Genomic DNA, 18,404 nt, shown 5'->3' on the forward strand with positions numbered 1-18,404 from the left:
TGACACCACCCTGTCACCTAGACCAGGGCACTAAGTGCCATGTCCAGTCTTTTCTTAAACACCTCCAAAGATGGTGACTCCACCACCTCCCTGGGCAGCCCCTTCCAAAAACCAGTTTGCATCCTGGCCATAGTGCAACATGTCGTTTTAATTAACAAGTCAGCTTGCCCTGAAGGACTAAACCCAATCGCTTAGGAACTTTGATGCAGTGAAATAAGGGATGACCACTTAGAAAAAGAAAGAAGGGAGGGAATATGGGAAAGGTCTGAATAAAAACTATTCCTGTGAATATGGGAGCACGGGGGGAGTGCTGAAGGAGCAGCTGGGAAAGCAGAGAGGTCAACAAGTGAGACGTCACTCCATGGCTCTATTTTAAATCTTGTAGTGAACTCCAGTCAAGGATCAGAAGGCTGGAGCATCTCTCCTATGAAGACAGGCTGAGAGAGTTGGGGCTGTTCTGCCTGGAGAAGAGAAGGCTCTGGGGAGACCTTCTAGCACCTTCCAGTGCCTGAAGGGGCTACAGGAAAGCAGGAGAGGGACTTTTTACAAGAGCAAGTAGTGACAGGACAAGGGGGGAACGGTTTTAAACTGAAATAGGGCAGATTTAGATGAGATCTGAGGAAGAAATTCCTTCCTGTGAGGGTGGTGAGACCCTGGCCCAGGTTGCCCAGAGAAGCTGTGGCTGCCCCCTCCCTGGCAGTGTTCAAGGCCAGGTTGGATGGGGCTTGGAGCAACATGGTCTAGTGGAAGGTGTCCCTGCCCGTGGCAGGGGGGTTGGAACTAGATGATCTTTAAGGTCGCTTCCAACTCAAACCATGCTGTGATTCTATGATCAATTGCTAGAAAGCCTTCATGCCAAAAATCCGTAGCTTAAGTTACCTTCTATTTTATCTTATTGAAGATAAACTTCTACAGAGAGTCAAGACTTTACAAAAAAGGGAAAAATAGGGAAAGGAAATAGGAAAGAGGTACAGAAAGGACAGGTAGGAACACAGACTGCAATTAAGGGCAATTGAGGGCAGCTCAATCCACCACGGAAGATTGCACAAGAGCTGAAAGGACACAGGGAGTCCTGGAGACAAATCATACTTTTTTACTGGCTTTTCTCTAGTTTTTCTCTATAGAACCATTACTTTTTGTAATACCATCTCCTACTCATCAACTGCTCTGAAAAAAAATTATCAAGACGGTGAGGAGGGAAAAGAAATGTTAGAGTAAAGCAGCACCCCTGGGTGGTGTGAGCAGCACAGTGTCAAACTGTAGAGTGTCTTAGCATCCACTGTGAAAAAGCTTCCATGTGGCATCAAATCTGACAGCACACTTAACACCAGATGGAGAATGGACTGAAAGTAAAGCCAAAAGCAGATCTATACGGCTACAGGCTCTTTGTGAAGGAGACATGACATCCCTCACAAGGGCAGACCTAGCAAATATGGGCTAAGATTAGGACATAGTGAGGTGGGTTGAAAACTGGCCAAATGGTCGGGCCCAGGGGGTGGTGAACAGTGGCATGAAGTCTAGTTGGAGGCCAGTAACTAGCAGTGTATCCCAGAGGTCAACATTGGGTCTGATCCTATTTAATAACATCTTCATTAATGATCTGGATGATGGGGCAGAATGTACTCTCAGAAAGCTTGCTGACAACACCAAAGTGAAAGGAGTGGCTGATAAGCCAGAGGGTCGTGCTGCCATCCAGAAGGACCTTGACAGGCTGGAGAAAGGAACCTCAAGAAGGTCAGCAAAGGGAAGTGCAAAGTCCTGCCCCTGGGGAGGAACAACCCCAAGCACCAATATATGCTGGCAGCCATGCAGCTGGAAAGCAGCTTGGCAGGAAAGGACCTTGGGGTCCTGGTGGACATCAAAACGAATGTGAGCCAGCAATGTGCCCTTGCTGCAAAGGCGGCCAATGGTATTTGCTTACCATGCCATGGCTGCATAAGACAAAGTATTGGCAGCAGGCTGAAGGAGGTGATCCTTCCCCATCTAGTCAGCACTCCCACACCTGGAGTCCTGGGTACAGTTCTGGGCTCCTCAGTACGAGACAGACATGGACATACAGGAGAGAGTCCAATGAATAGCCACAAAGATGATGAAGGGACTGAAGCATCTCTCCTATGAAAAAAGGCTGAGAGAGCTGGGACTGTTCAGCCTGGAGAAGGCTCGGGGTGGAACTCAATGTATGTGAAAGAAGGGTGCAAAGAGGACAGAGCCAGGCTCTTGCCAGTGCTGCCCATGACAGGACCAGAGGCAACGGGCACAAACTGAAACACAAGAGAGTCTGTCTGGACACCAGGAAACACTTTTTGACTGCGAGGGTGACCAAGCACTGGCACAGGTTGTCCAGGAAGGTTGTGGAATCTTCATCCTTGGAGATATTCAAAAGCTGCTTGGACATGGTGCTGGGCTACTTGCTCTCGGTGGCCCTCTTTGAGCAAAAGGTTGGACCAGATAACCTCCAGAGGTCCCTTCCAACCTCAACCACTTCAGGATTCTGTGAAGAAGATCACGCTGTTTGTTGAATTTAGGAATGCAAAACGCAGTCTGAAGTCTCCAACGGTTGTTAAAGGATGCAGAAGAAAACTGGTTTTATCTCACACTCAGATGAGCAATGCTGCTGGGTTGCTGCGAGAAAGGAGGGAGGAATGCTATGTTGAGCTACGATGGGATCTCCAGTGAAAGGAGATGCAGATGGGCTTCCTGGAGAAGGACGACAAAGTCATAGCAAAGTAATGAAGAATTGCTATTGCAAACATGAGAAAGGACTGACACATTCAACACCAATGGGTATTCGGAGAAAGATGACAGAAAAACATCAATTTGGGGAAAAAAGTTTCTTAGCTATGAATTGAAGAGCAAGCTAATAGAAATCGTAAGGACCACATATATCTGGATGTGACATCGCTGCCAGACTTCTTCACAAAAAGGGTCTCTCAACCAATAAGAGATGATGCTATTTTAGACTTTGTTTTGGCAAGTAACAAGGACATCAAGAAGAGCTGGTGATATAAGATCACCTTGGATTGAGTGCACACAAATTCATATTAAATTAAGGATAAAATGAGGTAAGTGTTGTAAAAGAATCAAAGTTCATTCTTTTTAACTATGAGAAATTACTGTGTCCAGTTCTGGGCCCCGCACTTCAAGAAAGATGTTGAGGTGTTGGAGTGAGTCCAGAGGAGGGCGACCAAGCTGGTGAAGGGTCTGGAGGGTCTGACCTACAAGGAGCAGCTGAGGGAGCTGGCGGTGTTTAGCCTGGAGAAGAGGAGGCTCAGAGGTGACCTTATTGCAGTCTACAACTACCTGAAGGGAGGTTGTAGTGGAGTGGGAGTCAGCCTCTTCTCCCAGGCAACTAGCGATAGGACAAGAGGACACAGCCGCAAGCTTCGCCAGGGGAGGTTCAGGTTGGACATTAGGAAGCATTTCTTCTCAGCAAGGGTCATTAGCCTTTGGAAGGGGCTGCCCAGGGAGGCGGTGGAGTCACCATCTCTGGAGGTGTTTAAGAAAAGACTGGACATGGCACTTAGTGCCATGGTGTAGTTGCCATGGTGGTGTCAGGGCAATGGTTGGACTCGATGAGCCCAGAGGGCTCTTCCAACCTGATTGATTCTGTGATTCTGTGAAATTAAATAAGACAGTAAAATCAAGTGGACTAAGGAGATAAGGAATGGGAAAGCAGCTATCTAAGTATTTCTCTCAGGTCAAAGATGCAAGACTATTCAAAAACTGTATCCTCAGAACTAACCTCAAAAAGGACATTAGCAACAATTGAAGAATCTACGTATTATGGAGAGGGGAAGGATTCATTAGCAAGAAACCAGCAAGTAGTACAGAGATAAAATAAGAACTGCCAAATGTCAAGCTGTGCTAGACCTCAGCAAATGGTAAACAAAATAACAAGAGATGTTTCAGCCATACAAGTAAAGGAGACCAGAAATGGAAAGGGAAGAGGGTATGCTGTAAGGATAGGGAAGAGATTAAAACCAATCAACTGCATACCTAAAACTAAATTAGTTTTCATTAAGTACAATGACACTGAACATTGGTGCAAGACAAAGACCCTGTGGCAGGGGGGTTGGAACTAGATGATCTTTAAGGTTCCTTCCAACCAAAACCATTCTATGATTCTATAATGGGAATGAGGTTATAAAAAGCTACACAACCAAGGTGGAGAAAAATGCAAATGTTTCCATGCGTTCAAAGCCAGTGAAAGCAGAGAGCATGCACCCCAGCGCTCCAGAAGAAATGGCACACGAAATAACCCCTCTGGTAGCAAGGCTGTTAGAGCCATCTCCCAGCTGAGCGTGGCACTATGGAAAATTTAAAACTTGGATTTAGAGGAGGAGGGAGAATCTAGAAATTCATGCTCCCAAGACCTCAATAGTATGCAAAGTTTCAGGACAAGTTTTGAATAAAAGAACTGAAGTGGTATGAAAAACTGAATTCAACATGCAATAGAGCTGTCGACGGTAAACTGTGATACCCCAGCCCACTATTTCCTTCTCTAAAAATAATTAGACATTGGAAGGGGCTGCCCAGGGAGGTGGTGGAGTCACCATCTCTGGAGGTGTTTAAGAACAGACTGGACATGGCACTTAGTGCCATGGTCTAGTTGACAGGGTGGTGTCAGGGCAATGGTTGGACTCGATGATCCCAGAGGGCTTTTCCAACCTGGTTGATTCTGTGATTCTGTGGTTCTGTGTAATTAATTGTATAGACCTAGGAAATACAGCTGAGCTAATGCAAACTTCATTACAGATTTCAACACATTGGAAATTCCTGGGCAAGATAAAGATGGTGAGGATTATTTCAAGAATCATAGCTGTTAAGGGGGAAAGAAGTTAGTTCAAGGGTGGCACTTGGACAGACTTTGACTGATATCTTCATTAATGATGCAGATCCAGAAAGAAAGTGCGCTTAACTGCACAATCTGCTGACAAAGTCGAAGTAGATCATCAATAAAAACACGGAAAAGAACCACACAGAAGAACAACTAGATGATCTTCAGGACTTGCAATATTACCCAGTAACAGCAGCAGGATAGCATTTTATGATGCTATTAGGGACTGAGAAGAATGTTTGCTATCAAGACTGCGAGTTCATTAGTTGGAAACCAAGGATGTGAAAGAACAGGGTGCATTAGTCCATATTAAAATGAATAAAGACTATTAATTGCTGCAGCCATGAGAATGAGCAAAGCAAAATACTGCCATAAAAGGACCTAGAAAGGTCCATAAAGAACCTAGAGATACCGCTGTACAAAGCAGTGGTGAGACCTGATCTCCATCACCTTATACATGGCTGATCAAAACTGGTGGTCAATGGGACAGAGTCCAGTTGGAGGTCTGTGTCTAGCAGAGTCCCTCAAGGGTCGGTACTGGGACCAGTACTATTCAATATATTCATTAATGACTTGGATGAGGGAATAAGAGTGCACTGTCAGCAAGTTCGCTGATGACACAAAACTGGGAGGAGTGGCTGACACACGGGAAGGCTGCGCAGCCATTCAGAGACCTGGACAGGCTGGAGAGTTGGGCGGGGAGAAATTTAATGAAATATAACAAGGGCAAGTGTAGAGTCCTGCATCTGGGCAAGAACAACCCCATGTACCAGTACAAGTTGGGGGCAGACCTGTTGGAGACCAGCGTAGGGGAAAGGGACCTGGGGGTCCTAGTGGACAACAGGATGACCATGAGCCAGCAGTGTGCCCTTGTGGCCAAGAAGGCCAATGGCATCCTGGGGTGTATTAGAAGGGGTGTGGTTAGTAGGTCAAGAGAGGTTCTCCTCCCCCTCTACTCTGCCCTGGTGAGGCCGCATCTGGAATATTGTGTCCAGTTCTGGGCCCCTCAGTTCAAGAAGGACAGGGAACTGCTAGAGAGAGTCCAGCGCAGAGCCACGAAGATGATTAAGGGAGTGGAACATCTCCCTTCTGAGGAGAGGCTGAGGGAGCTGGGTCTCTTTAGCTTGGAGAAGAGGAGACTGAGGGGTGATCTCATTAATGTTTATAAATATGTAAAGGGCAAGTGTCAAGAGGATGGAGCCAGGCTCTTCTCAGTGACATCCCTTGACAGGACAAGGGGCAATGGGTGCAAGCTGGAACACAGGAGGTTCCACTTAAATATGAGGAAAAACTTCTTTACGGTGAGGGTGACCGAACACTGGCACAGGCTGCTCAGAGAGGTTGTGGAGTCTCCTTCTCTGGAGACATTCAAAACCCGCCTGGACGCGTTCCTGTGTGATATGGTGTAGGTAATCCTGCTCCGGCAGGGGATTGGACTAGATGGTCTTTCGAGGTCCCTTCCAATCCCTAACATTCTGTGATTCTGTGATTCTGTACAAGTGAGATTAATACAAGCGAGCACAGTGGAAAAACAAATGAGGCAACTGAACCTGAATAACCTGTTTCACAGGACCAGATGATGAGGGTTTGTCTTGCTTAAGCCAACAAAAAACCCACTAAAGGCTGAGAGAGGATATGACCTGTCCAAATGCATCCAGGGAAAGCGGGAGACCCAGGTGCCAAACGAGAAGATGGAGGGGACATTTAAGCTGAATGACAACAGTGGCATAGGAAAAGCTAGCAGAAATTCACCATAAGCACAGGTATGGAGACCGGAGCAAACACAGGAGAGCTTAAGGGACAGGAGACAGCACTGATCTTAAACATCTACAAAGTCCTAACACACAGTTCTGCATCAAGAAATAGCAAATAAATAAATCAGAGTAAGGTGCAGTCCAGCATTGATTACAGAAAGTAAATTACAAGCCAACATAATGTGTAACTTAAATAAAATATGATATTTTTCTGACTCTTGTAATTACCAATTTGATAAAAGAGAAGCCTGAATATTTAAATAAATCCTTACGCAAGTACCCACCTTTGTACACAGGATGTTACTTTCTCTACTGAAAGCCATACGTATCTTAAATGAAAATAATGAGGCTTAATACTTGTCATTGTAGCCAATGACATAAAGGTTCTACCTTTCAGCTCTTGCAAACTCCTCCATATCTAAAAATTAGGACTTGACAGTAAACTAAGACTTTATCAATTGGTAAAGTAAAAACCCTCCAGCTGGAAAATTATTACCAATATTGTAAGTGATATTAAAAAGAACCAAAATGCAGTCCAAAGTCACTCTATCAAATCTATAAGTCTGCAATCAACAAGACAAAGTTTCCCGAGTACTTAAAACCCACTGTCTTTACCAGAAGGTGATGGTAAAGTACTCACAAGTATTCCTAGTATTTTTTTAAAAGGAAATACCTTGAAAAATATCACTAGAGTTTAAGGACCTTTTTTCCAGGTGGACCTCATTTCCTTGCTGAATATTATCATGTGCATTGTCTTTGTTGGAGGTGACCCCTACAGGGAGTTTGCGTGACCGATATGTTTGAAATATCAAGTAAATTAATGTGAAGTTGTCAGCTTTCACATAATAATTGGTTGAATAAGGGTGAAGATGGAAGGATTTAGGTTCCCACGTTTGACCAAGCTTCTTAATAAAGGCTGAATTCAAATACACAGGGCCTCATTTGAGATCTCTGTTCCAAACCTAGAAGTCCTTTTGTCCTTCAAAGTGCACCCGTAACACCGAGTACACTGCGGGCTGATACTTGACTTAGCCCAGAGCAAGAAGGTGGCCAAGGTTTCTCTGTATTATTGGCTGCCGCAGCAGTTGCAAAGTCTCTGTGATTGCAGTCTCTGATCTAGGAGTGTTTTCATGATCCACCAGGCTTTATCTGCTGCTTCTTCAGCACTGGTCTTATCATCACAGTCAGTCGGACACCTGGGGCAACGTGTGTGTTAACTGACTGCACTGAATTACAGGAGAGAATGAGCTTTGTCTCATCCTGCAGGTACCACCAGCCTTGGGCAGCACAAGGAGAAAGGAGGATGGCCCTCGAGCTCTGCCTTTTGAGAACAGGACATTAAAAAGAGACACTAAGAACATCTCCTCTGTTTTCTCATTCCAGGCTTGTTTTTTTTGCCTGAGTCTTTTTCTTCAACATCAATATCTACACATTTAAAGTCAGAGACCTCATTAGTACAGAGCCCTGTTAATAAGCAAGCGTCCTGCTTTATTTCACAGCACATTTTCAGATCCACCGGGCTGAGGCAACATCAGAAGATGACACACCTTTTAATCAGGAACATCAAACCCTTTGTCTGCTGCAGGATTACACTGAGAACGGATTCAGCTTGGACAACCCAAATCACACTGAATTGCCACATCGCTTGAGAGAAAGAAAAAAGCACTTTTAAATAATTCTACGTGCTTTAAGAGCTCCTACCTGTATTTTTATCGGCCAGGTGAAGTTGCTGACGTAAACGAAGAAAGTGATGTTTGGATTGTTGCGGAAATCAAATTTCTCATGGGAGAAACTGTCCTTGTATTCTTTTACATTGGTTCTTGAAACAACTGGAATCTCCTCCCCAGCCTGCGTGCCAGCTGTTTTCAAATGTTAAAAAGCAGCAAGAAAAGATGTTTCAATGAACATTTGAAGTGGCAAACGAAAAGGGTGAAGCATCCTGAATTTCAGTGTTATAAAACTGACTATTCACCTGAACACTACTATTTTAAGCTGCATTTCATTATCAAAATCACTGTATGCCAAAATACTGCAGTGCTAAAAGTGAAATCTGCACCTCTGTTGTTTTCAAAATACACTATTAAGATGGAAAAACAGTTCTTTTTAACATTTTACCTCTGCCACCAGGCCGAACACTTTAGAAAACTACATCACAAGTTCACAGGTTAAAAAAAAAATGTTGCCTCAATTACATTTGCATTTGTCAGAAACTGATAACTGAAACAAGCTACCAAGCAACTTAGATCATGGTCATTTTACCTGCAAAACTTGTGGACCAAGTAATGTTGAGGTTGAAGTTTTTAGATGCATTGATAAACATGTCCAGGTCTCTGTTTTGCTAGTGGGGGAGAAAAAAAAAAATTTCAATTAATTTTTAGGACAAACAATTTTACTGTACTGTTTCCCAGAAAATCGTCACTGAAAAAATATCTTGGAATTTGTTATTTACATGAAGCAAATACATCAAGCACAAAACTACTGACATTTCCTGAAAGCAGTTATCTCCTCCCCAAGGAAAGCATGATAAAGAACAAACCAAGTCACGTGCACAGAATAAAACAGGAAGAACAGAGACACAAGGTATGGGGTGAACAACAAGCAAAACTAGAGTTCCTCAGCAGTTCAAACAACTGTAAAGAATCAACTGTGGTTTCTTATGAAATTTTACCATGAAGATTTGAAACTGCATGGCCAAGCCAAGCTCAAAAAGTTCTGGTTGCTTTGTGGATGTTGAGGTGTTGGAGCGAGTCCAGAGGAGGGCGACCAAGCTGGGGAAGGGTCTGGAGGGTCTGACCTACGAGGAGCAGCTGAGGGAGCTGGGGGTGTTTAGCCTGGAGAAGAGGAGGCTCAGAGGTGACCTTATTGCAGTCTACAACTGCCTGAAGGGAGGTTGTAGTGAAGTGGGAGTCGGCCTCTTCTCCCAGGCAACGAGCGATAGGACAAGAGGACACAGCCTCAAGCTTCGCCAGGGGAGGTTCAGGTTGGACATTGGGAAGCATTTCTTCTCAGAAAGGGTCATTAGACATTGGAATGGGCTGCCCAGGGAGGTGGTGGAGTCACCATCTCTGGAGGTGTTTAAGAAAAGACTGGACATGGCACTTAGTGGCCTGGTCTAGTTGCCATGGTGGTGTCAGGGCAATGGTTGGACTCGATGATCCCAGAGGGCTCTTCCAACCTGATTGATTCTGGGATTCTGTGGAGCTGGATACACACACCTCATTAAGAGATTATACCCGGAGACCCGCAGAACTGTAACAATTCATCATCTCCACAGCCAAGAGATGACAAACATCTACCTAAAAGACGAAGTTTAAAGGGCAAATAGAAAATTTACCTCTTCGGGCGTTGCTACAAAGTTGATTGCTGTGTAATAGCGATCATCCTCTTGAGAAAGGCTGAAGGTGAACTGATAGTCAATGAGTAGAGTATCTGTAAGGAACACATGGAGAAAGTTACCCCACATCTTGGAATGAAACAAACTTCTGCAAAGCAAGGCATGACGTCACTGAAGCGTTTCTTGCACCGAGAGCACAACTAGGAGTCACCACGCTGTTACAAATGACTCCAACCTATGTATGATCCCACACAAAAGGGACAAAAAACTCTAAGTTGAGTCTAGAGGGGAAAAAGATTCTGCTTACATTTTCCAGGCAATAGCCTCCAGTCTTTACCTAAATGACTATTCGTACCTATACACTGTAAAAAAACATGCCAAGACATTTAATTTTTAAATACTGCAATACCTCCACGAGCTAAGGGAATACCAGCAAAATAAAATAGACTGTATCATCCCCACTTGGGAGGGGACTAAGTTCCACGCCTGGTATATTTCTGTACCTCAGTGGACTGTACAGGGAGGATTTCTATGGAGCAGCTACTTGTCAATGGACCCAGCTGCCATCCAACTCTGAATCACATCATGCCCGGGCATGCCAGGACCATTTTTTGGTTTACCTGTATGCCCTCCTATGCTCCTGTCTGACTAGGGCTGGGGTATCACCTCTCTGTTAAGCGACAGTGCACAGCCAAGTTTGGCGATACACCCACCAGCCTCGGTATCCTTTTAGTAAAACGCAGTGTCATGGCTTGTACATATTACTGAGATAGTCCCAGCAATAATAAATATGAAGCTATACAGAAGGTGTTAATTTTCTCCTATCAGGAATAACCCCATGCACCGGTACAGGATGGGGGCTGATCTACTGGAGAGCAGCTCTGCAGAGAAGGACCTGGGTGTTCTGGTGGACAAGTTCACCACGAGCCAGCAATGTGCCCTTGTGGCCAGGAATGCCAATGGTATCCTGGGGTGCATTAGGAAGAGTGTGGCCAACAGGTCAAGGGAGGTTATCCTGCCCCTCTACATGGCTCTGGTGAGGCCACATCTGGAGTAACTGTGTGCAGTTCTGGGCTCCCCAGTTCAAGAAAGATAAGGAATTACTGGAGAGAGTCCAGCGAAGGGCTACAAAGATGATCAGAGGACTGGAGCATCCCCCTTATGAGGAAAGGCTGAGAGAGCTGGGGCTGTTCAGCTTGGAGAAGAGAAGACTAAGGGGGGACCTTATCAACACTTACAAATACCTTAGGGGTGGGTGTCAAGAGGATGGGGCCAGACTCTTCTCAGTGGTGTCCAGTGACAGGACAAGGGGCAATGGGCACAAGCTGAAACATGGGAAGTTCCATCTGAATATGAGGAGGAACTTCTTTACTGTGAGGGTGCCAGAGCCCTGGCACAGGCTGCCCAGGGAGGGTGGGGAGTCTCCTTCTCTGGAGATATTCAAACCCGCCTGGACACGACCCTGTGCAACATGCTCTGGGTGACCCTGCTTTGGCAGGGGTTGGACTAGATGATCTCCAGAGGTCCCTTCCAACCTTTAACCATTCTGTGATTCTGTGAACCCTTGTTGGACAGACACGAGCTAGACAACCTACAACTCCTATGATGTACTAAGACAGAAATTTTCAAGGCAGAAAAAAAACAAGTGAGCCTGAATCTGCACAGCACAAGGTTGCTCCTGTAAGAGTTGAAAAGTTCTTCTTTTCCCCCTTTTTTGCCCACTTTACCACCCCTGCCATTGGCAGCAATGAATTAGGTCATCCTTGCAAAGAGACTGCCATGAGGAGCCATCAGTGCCCTTGTTGGGCTACACAAGCAGAAGTCAAATTTGCTAAAAAGCACGTTGATAATTTCTGTGTTGCGCAAAAACACTATTTGAGACTTGCACCTTTATGTAATTTAAGATCACATCTATCCATGCCTGCCAGTGCGCTGATTGCTAATATTTGCAAATAGAAGCTGGAGAGTTTCCATTAAGTAATGTGAATCTTGGCAAAGGATCTTCTCGAATTGCATGGGAATCCAACTGTTTATTTCAGAGGAAGTGTGACAATTTTGAAACCTCACCCATTCTAACATGGAACAGATTTTTTTAAAAAAAACAGTATTTTGCACTTACAAAAATTGTAAAGATATGCTTTGGTTTTGACTTATTAGGTATATATTTTAAGAGTATTCTCCAGAAGACCACATTTCATTTCGAAGTCACGTGAAAAATATTCAAAACCTTGTTCTGAAAGATCCAATCATCACACAGACCTTATCAAGAAGAGTATTTTCCTTCTCTTTAAACAATACTTTTGTGAAAACTGAAGTTTTTTTAAACTACTTTTCAGTCCTACCAATAGTCCCCTCTATTTTAAACAGATGCTGAAGCAACGAAAACTAGTTCTAAATAAGATATTTTAAACTACAAACACATTTTTTATCTCCAAACAAAATCCCAGAGTACTCACAATAACATGTTCCTTTAAGTGGATTTCCCTGATATCTGTTTTCGACTTCACACCTGAAAAGAATACATATTATTTAATAAATGGATTTTTTTTTCAGTTCTATTTATTCCCAGCCACTAAAAAATCAGAAAACATCACATGTGATGATAACTGTACACAATTAAAAATAAAAGATGCATGCCTGAGCTATACTGGGCTGCTGAAGAAATTCCACGATCCCTGCAAATGAAACTAGTATGCAGTAAAAATGAAATATAAAATTCTGGATATTAACCTTCTGCATTCACTTGGAATGTATTTATTAGCTCTTCACAATGCATGGAACTGGATTACTACAGTTGAAAACTAAAGTTTCCATTTACATTTATGGCTGTTCCAGGATCTAGTCCTACAAACGTTTATTCATGTGTGCAACACTTCAAAAATAAACCTGGCAATGAAATTATTTGGAATGAAATTATTTCCACTAACATTACACTAAAAGCATTTCTGTTGCATTACAGAGGAACCTCCAGCAAATTTGTTGCTCTGAAACTGCTCCATTAAAATGCTTGAATGTCAAAGTCTTATTTCAGATATATTTACACTCCCCCAGAACAGCAGAGTGCACAGATAGTAAAAATCTACCAATTAAATAGAAACTATTGAGGGATAAAGCCAAGTGGTATGTACAGTTTGGGGGGTGAGGGCATTATTTTTTCAGCCCATCCCTTCTGCGTGCCATTCCCAGTTGATATTCTTAAACAACATCATCTTTATGTTCTTAAAGATGGAAATCTTCAGGAGATAATTTTGTTCACATTTCCCCCCAGGGGAAGCACGGCTGGCTGCACCGTCACCAAGTTAGTCAACTGTCAGCAGTAAGAGATGAGCAGAGCCATCACAAATACAGTCATTAAAAAATGTAGGGGTTCCACACCAGTATGTGCACGGCCTTTTGATTTCAAATAACAAAGTGAAACGAACTCACAGTTGACATTCGTCTCCTTTTATTCCCTTGGTGGTGCAGAAACATTTCCCCGTGTTTGTGTTGCAGACAGACGCGTGGCCGTTGCACTTGCAAGCTGTTGAGCAGAGGGGGAAAAAGATGCAATGTTGAATGAAGCAAGAGAAACAGATTCGACAGCAATTAAGTCCTTTAGTTGCCAAATTGAGATACATCAACAATTAAAGCGTATATGAAAACCCATTTGGTACTCCTTGGTTTCTCTGTGACACAGAAGGCAGCCAAAAATAGAACCATGCATCAAAATGGAGTGAGCGTGGGCTCCAGGACTGATGTTTTGTATGAAATCATGATCAGATTGTGCTTTTTAGCCTCAAAAGTTTATTTAACGTCCTCTCTTGTTGTTAGATAGCACTAGGGATGTCATATCTGGTAAGAAAAAGACAATATTTGGAATAGTTTTGGGCTTGCTAACACATTTCAGTCAAACCCCAAACTTGAGAGAGAAGACTTATTTTTGCAGATAAAGCAAAGCTCGCAGTGCTTTTAGGGCTTTTTCTAGAAATAAATAGTCCTTTGAGAAAATAATGTCGTTATCAACAACGTCAGCGTATCTGCAGTGTAAAAATGGCTGGTGCTAAGAATACAATGCCCATGTTGTAAGTGGTTTGGGGCACGTGCCCTGGTATGATTTACAATACCTTTAGCCTGGTCTCATGAGCTGAGGGCCACTGAGTCGTGGTTGAAGCAAACCAGCATGCCCCTAGACTACATCAGGTTTGTTCATGCCCCAAACAGACCAGCTCATATACTCTGAGCCTGCTCGAGATGCAAACCAAGGTATGACAGTGGGGACGTATGGGAGATTTGCTTCAGAAGAACGCTCTTGATTCAAATTAAAATGTCAACGCTGACACACTTCGAGACCTTTATTCATAAACTAGAGGAGGTACATACAAAAAACCACCAAAACCAAAAGAACAACCAACAACAAAACCAACACAAGCAGTTGTCTTTGATATAATGTTCACAGAATGGATATAATAACTTTTCCCAGAAGGCACGTTCCTTTTAGAAGTTCTTCTACCAATGAACTGGAAGGTCTATTCATCTAGAGCTGTGCATGGGAGAGTGTAGAATATAAGAAGGGAAAAAGTATCCAGAGAAGATTTTTTTCAGTCCCTGAGCCTGTTGGAAATAGTACGCTTTAAAGGCTGGTGCCTCCTCATTAAGATGTATGCCTTCTCATTAAGAATGTCCCAATGTACCAGGAGATCTGTTTAACATCGTTGTTGGTGACACGGATAGTGGGACTGATGCACCCTCAGCAAGTTTGGGGATGACACCGAGCTGTGCGGTGTGGTCGACATGCTGGAGGGAAGGGATGGCATCCAGAGGGACCTGGACAGGCTGGAGAGTTGGGCCTGTGCAAACCTCATGCAGTTCAACAAGGCCAAGTGCAAGGTCCTGCATGTGGGTCGGGGCAATCCCAAGCACAAACACAGGCTGGGCGGAGAATGGATTGAGAGCAGCCCTGAGGAGAAGGGCTTGGGGGTGATGGGTGATGAGAAGCTCAGCATGAGCCAGCAACGTGCGCTGGCAGCCCAGAAGCCAACGGTGTCCTGGGCTGCATCCCCAGCAGCGTGGCCAGCAGGGCGAGGGAGGGGATTCTGCCCCTCTGCTCCGCTCTCATGAGACTCCACCTGCAGTGCTGGGTCCAGCTCTGGGGCCCCCAACAGAAGGACACGGAGCTGTTGGAGCGAGTCCAGAGGAGGCCACGAAGATGCTCAGAGGGCTGGAGCACCTCTGCTATAAAGACAGGCTGAGAGAGTTGGGGCTGTTCAGCCTGGAGAAGAGAAGGCTCCAGGGAGACCTTCTAGCACCTTCCAGTGCCTGAAGGGGCTACAAGAAAGCTGGAGAGGGACTTTTTACAAGGGCGTGGAGTGACAGGACAAGGGGGAATGGTTTTAAACTGAAAGAGGGGAGATTTAGATGAGATATGAGGAAGAAATTCTTTTCTGTGAGGGTGGTGAGACACTGGCCCAGGTTGCCCAGAGAAGCTGTGGCTGCCCCCTCCCTGGCAGTGTTCAAGGCCAGGCTGGATGGGGCTTGGAGCAACCTGGTCTAGTGGAAGGTGTCCCTGCCCGTGGCAGGGGGGTTGGAACTAGAGGATCTTTAAAGTCCCTTCCAACCCAAACCATGCTGTGATTCTATGAGTCTCAGACATGAGGTTCCCATTCTGAATATCGTTGCCAACCTTGGACCTTATTTTATGAATCCTTTTGATATCTTCTTTATATTGGCACGTAATGGAAGCTATACTGTATTGTGCTTCTCAGATGTGGATGAGTGGTTTCCTAGCAGCAACACGAAACAAAATATGAAGGAGTATAAAGGCCTACTGTGGGAGTAAGTCGACTGAATGAAGATTGGACAAAATAGTTGTATTTTTGTGAAACAAACACACTTCTCATTAGTGGAAATTAAAAAAAGATAATACTTAATATTAGTGAGGATGCCTTGTACTGCCTTCCTTAAGCTTTGCAAAAGGTACGCAAAGTGAAACTCAATCAATAATCAACACTAATGTACATAAAAATTAGGAGAAATTTCAAGTTTCCTGTTGTTTAGATGCAATCACAGTATCTTGAGTGCTAACATTAAAGCTTCCTCACCCTGCTCTTTAGCCACATGCTGATCAAGAAGACTGAACACTCAAACATCTTTATTTAAAACAACAGTCTTATTTATTTATCCATTTTCCTACGAGCCCCGTAACTGCAGATCGTTCACTAAAGGACTGGAACATGCACAAAGAAAAGAAATTTTCTCATGGCTTTTCAGACAACTGTGAAGTTCGGAAACAAACTCTTGAAAAACTGTGCTAGACACCCTTGCTGGAGTCTAAAGCTTCCCTCCAGAGTCTGATGCTACAGCAGAAAGTCAAAATTATTGGAAATGGCTTTTTGACTGTGAAGCATGGAAACAGTGTGATGATGAACCACCTCGCAGCAAGTCTCACTGAATCACAGAATGTCAGGGATTGGAAGGGACCTTGAAAGATCATCCAGTCCAATCCCCTGCCGGAGCAGGATCACCTAGATCATGTCACACAGGAACGCGTCCAGGCGGGTTTTGAATGTCTCCAGAGAAGGAGACTCCACAACCTCTCTGGGCAGCCTGTGCCAGTGTTCAGTCACCCTCACTGCAAAGAAGTTTTTCCTCATATTTATGTGGAACCTCCTGTGTTCCAGCTTGCACCCGTTGCCCCTTGTCCTGTCAAGGGATGGCACTGAGAAGAGCCTGGCTCCATCCTCATGACACTTGCCCTTTACATATTTATAAACATTAATGAGGTCACCCCTCAGCCTCCTCTACTCCAAGCTAAAGAGACCCAGCTCCCTCAGCCTCTCCTCAGAAGGGAGATGTTCCACCCCCTTAATCATCTTCGTGGCTCTGCGCTGGACTCTCTCTAGCAGTTCCCTGTCCTTCTTGAACTGACGGGCCCAGAACTGGACACAATATTCCAGGTGTGGCCTCACCAGGGCAGAGTAGAGGGGGAGGAGAACCTCTCTCGACCTGCTAACCACACCCCTTCTAATACACCCCAGGATGCCATTGGCCTTCTTGGTCACAAGGGCACACTGCTGGCTCATGGTCATCCTGCTGTCCACTAGGACCCCCAGGTCCCTTTCCCCTACGCTGCTCTCCAACAGGTCTGCCCCCAACTTGTACTCATACATGGGGTTGTTCTTGCCCAGATGCAGGACTCTACACTTGCCCTTGTTATATTTCATTAAATTTCTCCCTGCCCAACTCTCCTTCCCCCTTTTTCACAAACCATGGGTCACAGACTCATTCAGAGATGGTCATGGGGATCACCACTCCTCTTCCTACATTCGCGATGGGCCAGCATGCCAATGGCCACTGCATCACCCACCTGCCCAACAGCATTTTTCCATGCCAAGTGCTTTAGCCGTCCTCCAAGGCCCCCGTGCAGCCCTGGGAGGGGGGAGCAGGCAGGACCATGGTACCAGCAGCTCATCGTGGGCCACCAGCAAACGTTCCATGGAGGCGTCCAGAAGCGCTGCCGCAGCAGCAATCTGATTTCAGGCATAATAACGCCTTCCGTTCTCTTGCAAATAACTTCCTTATCTACCGCTAGCATATTTTCATGTGAAACTTTAATCAGAAAATTCAAAAAATCCTGAATGCAGAGAAATCACCTTGCAGCTATTTTTACATTTGATGTGCTGCATTTCCTGCCCTTCCCGATTAACACTCGTCTGTGTTGGACACTTCCTAAAAGCAACCGCTGAGGAGTGATTTACCTACCATTTAGTGATTATCTGCCCAGCTCTGCAAACACCAGTGCCTATGAAGATACGCAAACAATTCTTTCACAGAAATAACTGCAGTTTGTTCAAAATTTCTCAACACAAGCGATATAGCAACGTTCACCTGCCCTGGTGGCACAGAGCAGCAGGAAAAGGCATCTCAGTCCATCCGCTCTTTTTATTCCTCCCTGGCTTTTGAACCCCATCGCCACCACTTCCAGCTCTGCATAGTCTTACCTGTTTGAAAGGCTACTGCTGCCCCAACAGTGTGGCTCAAACTCCTGATAGCTCAGCAGAATGGGAAATACTGAACACTAACACTTCTTCCAGCACTGAATATTTGCCATTTTGAGAATATTTATGGTCCCCATGCTGCTGGGACCATTGGGCTAAAGCTACAGATCTGCACATCAAAGCACAAGGCCTCTTCTCCCAGGCAAATAGCAATAGGACAAGAGGACACAGCCTCAAGCTTCGCCAGGGGAGGTTCAGGTTGGACATTAGGAAGCATTTCTTCTCACAAAGGGTCATTAGACATTGGAAGGGGCTGCCCAGGGAGGTGGTGGAGTCACCATCTCTGGAGGTGTTTAAGAAAAGACTGGACATGGCACTTAGTGCCATGGTCTAGTTGCCATGGTGGTGTCAGGGCAATGGTTGGACTCGATGATCCCAGAGGGCTCTTCCAACCTGACTGATTCTGTGACTCTGTGACTCACACTAGGCACTAAATGTGCAAACAA

At 44.9% G+C, this 18,404-nt stretch overlaps 1 protein-coding gene across 2 annotated transcripts in view; it reads right to left on the minus strand.

Annotated features, from left to right (window-relative positions):
• ATRN (attractin) overlaps nucleotides 1-18,404 on the minus strand; it is a 194,611-nt gene that overhangs the window by 77,361 nt on the left and 98,846 nt on the right. For both annotated transcript variants that reach the window (XM_068402627.1, XM_068402628.1), the window contains exons 20-24: nucleotides 13,352-13,445; nucleotides 12,382-12,434; nucleotides 9,926-10,020; nucleotides 8,851-8,929; nucleotides 8,293-8,450 (exon numbers count right to left, since the gene is read on the minus strand). In XM_068402627.1, coding sequence (XP_068258728.1) covers nucleotides 8,293-8,450; nucleotides 8,851-8,929; nucleotides 9,926-10,020; nucleotides 12,382-12,434; nucleotides 13,352-13,445 — 479 coding nt within the window. The remainder of the gene's footprint in view (nucleotides 1-8,292; nucleotides 8,451-8,850; nucleotides 8,930-9,925; nucleotides 10,021-12,381; nucleotides 12,435-13,351; nucleotides 13,446-18,404) is intronic.

The sequence above is a fragment of the Nyctibius grandis genome, chromosome 6 (assembly GCF_013368605.1).
Source record: "Nyctibius grandis isolate bNycGra1 chromosome 6, bNycGra1.pri, whole genome shotgun sequence".
NCBI lineage: Eukaryota > Metazoa > Chordata > Aves > Nyctibiiformes > Nyctibiidae > Nyctibius > Nyctibius grandis.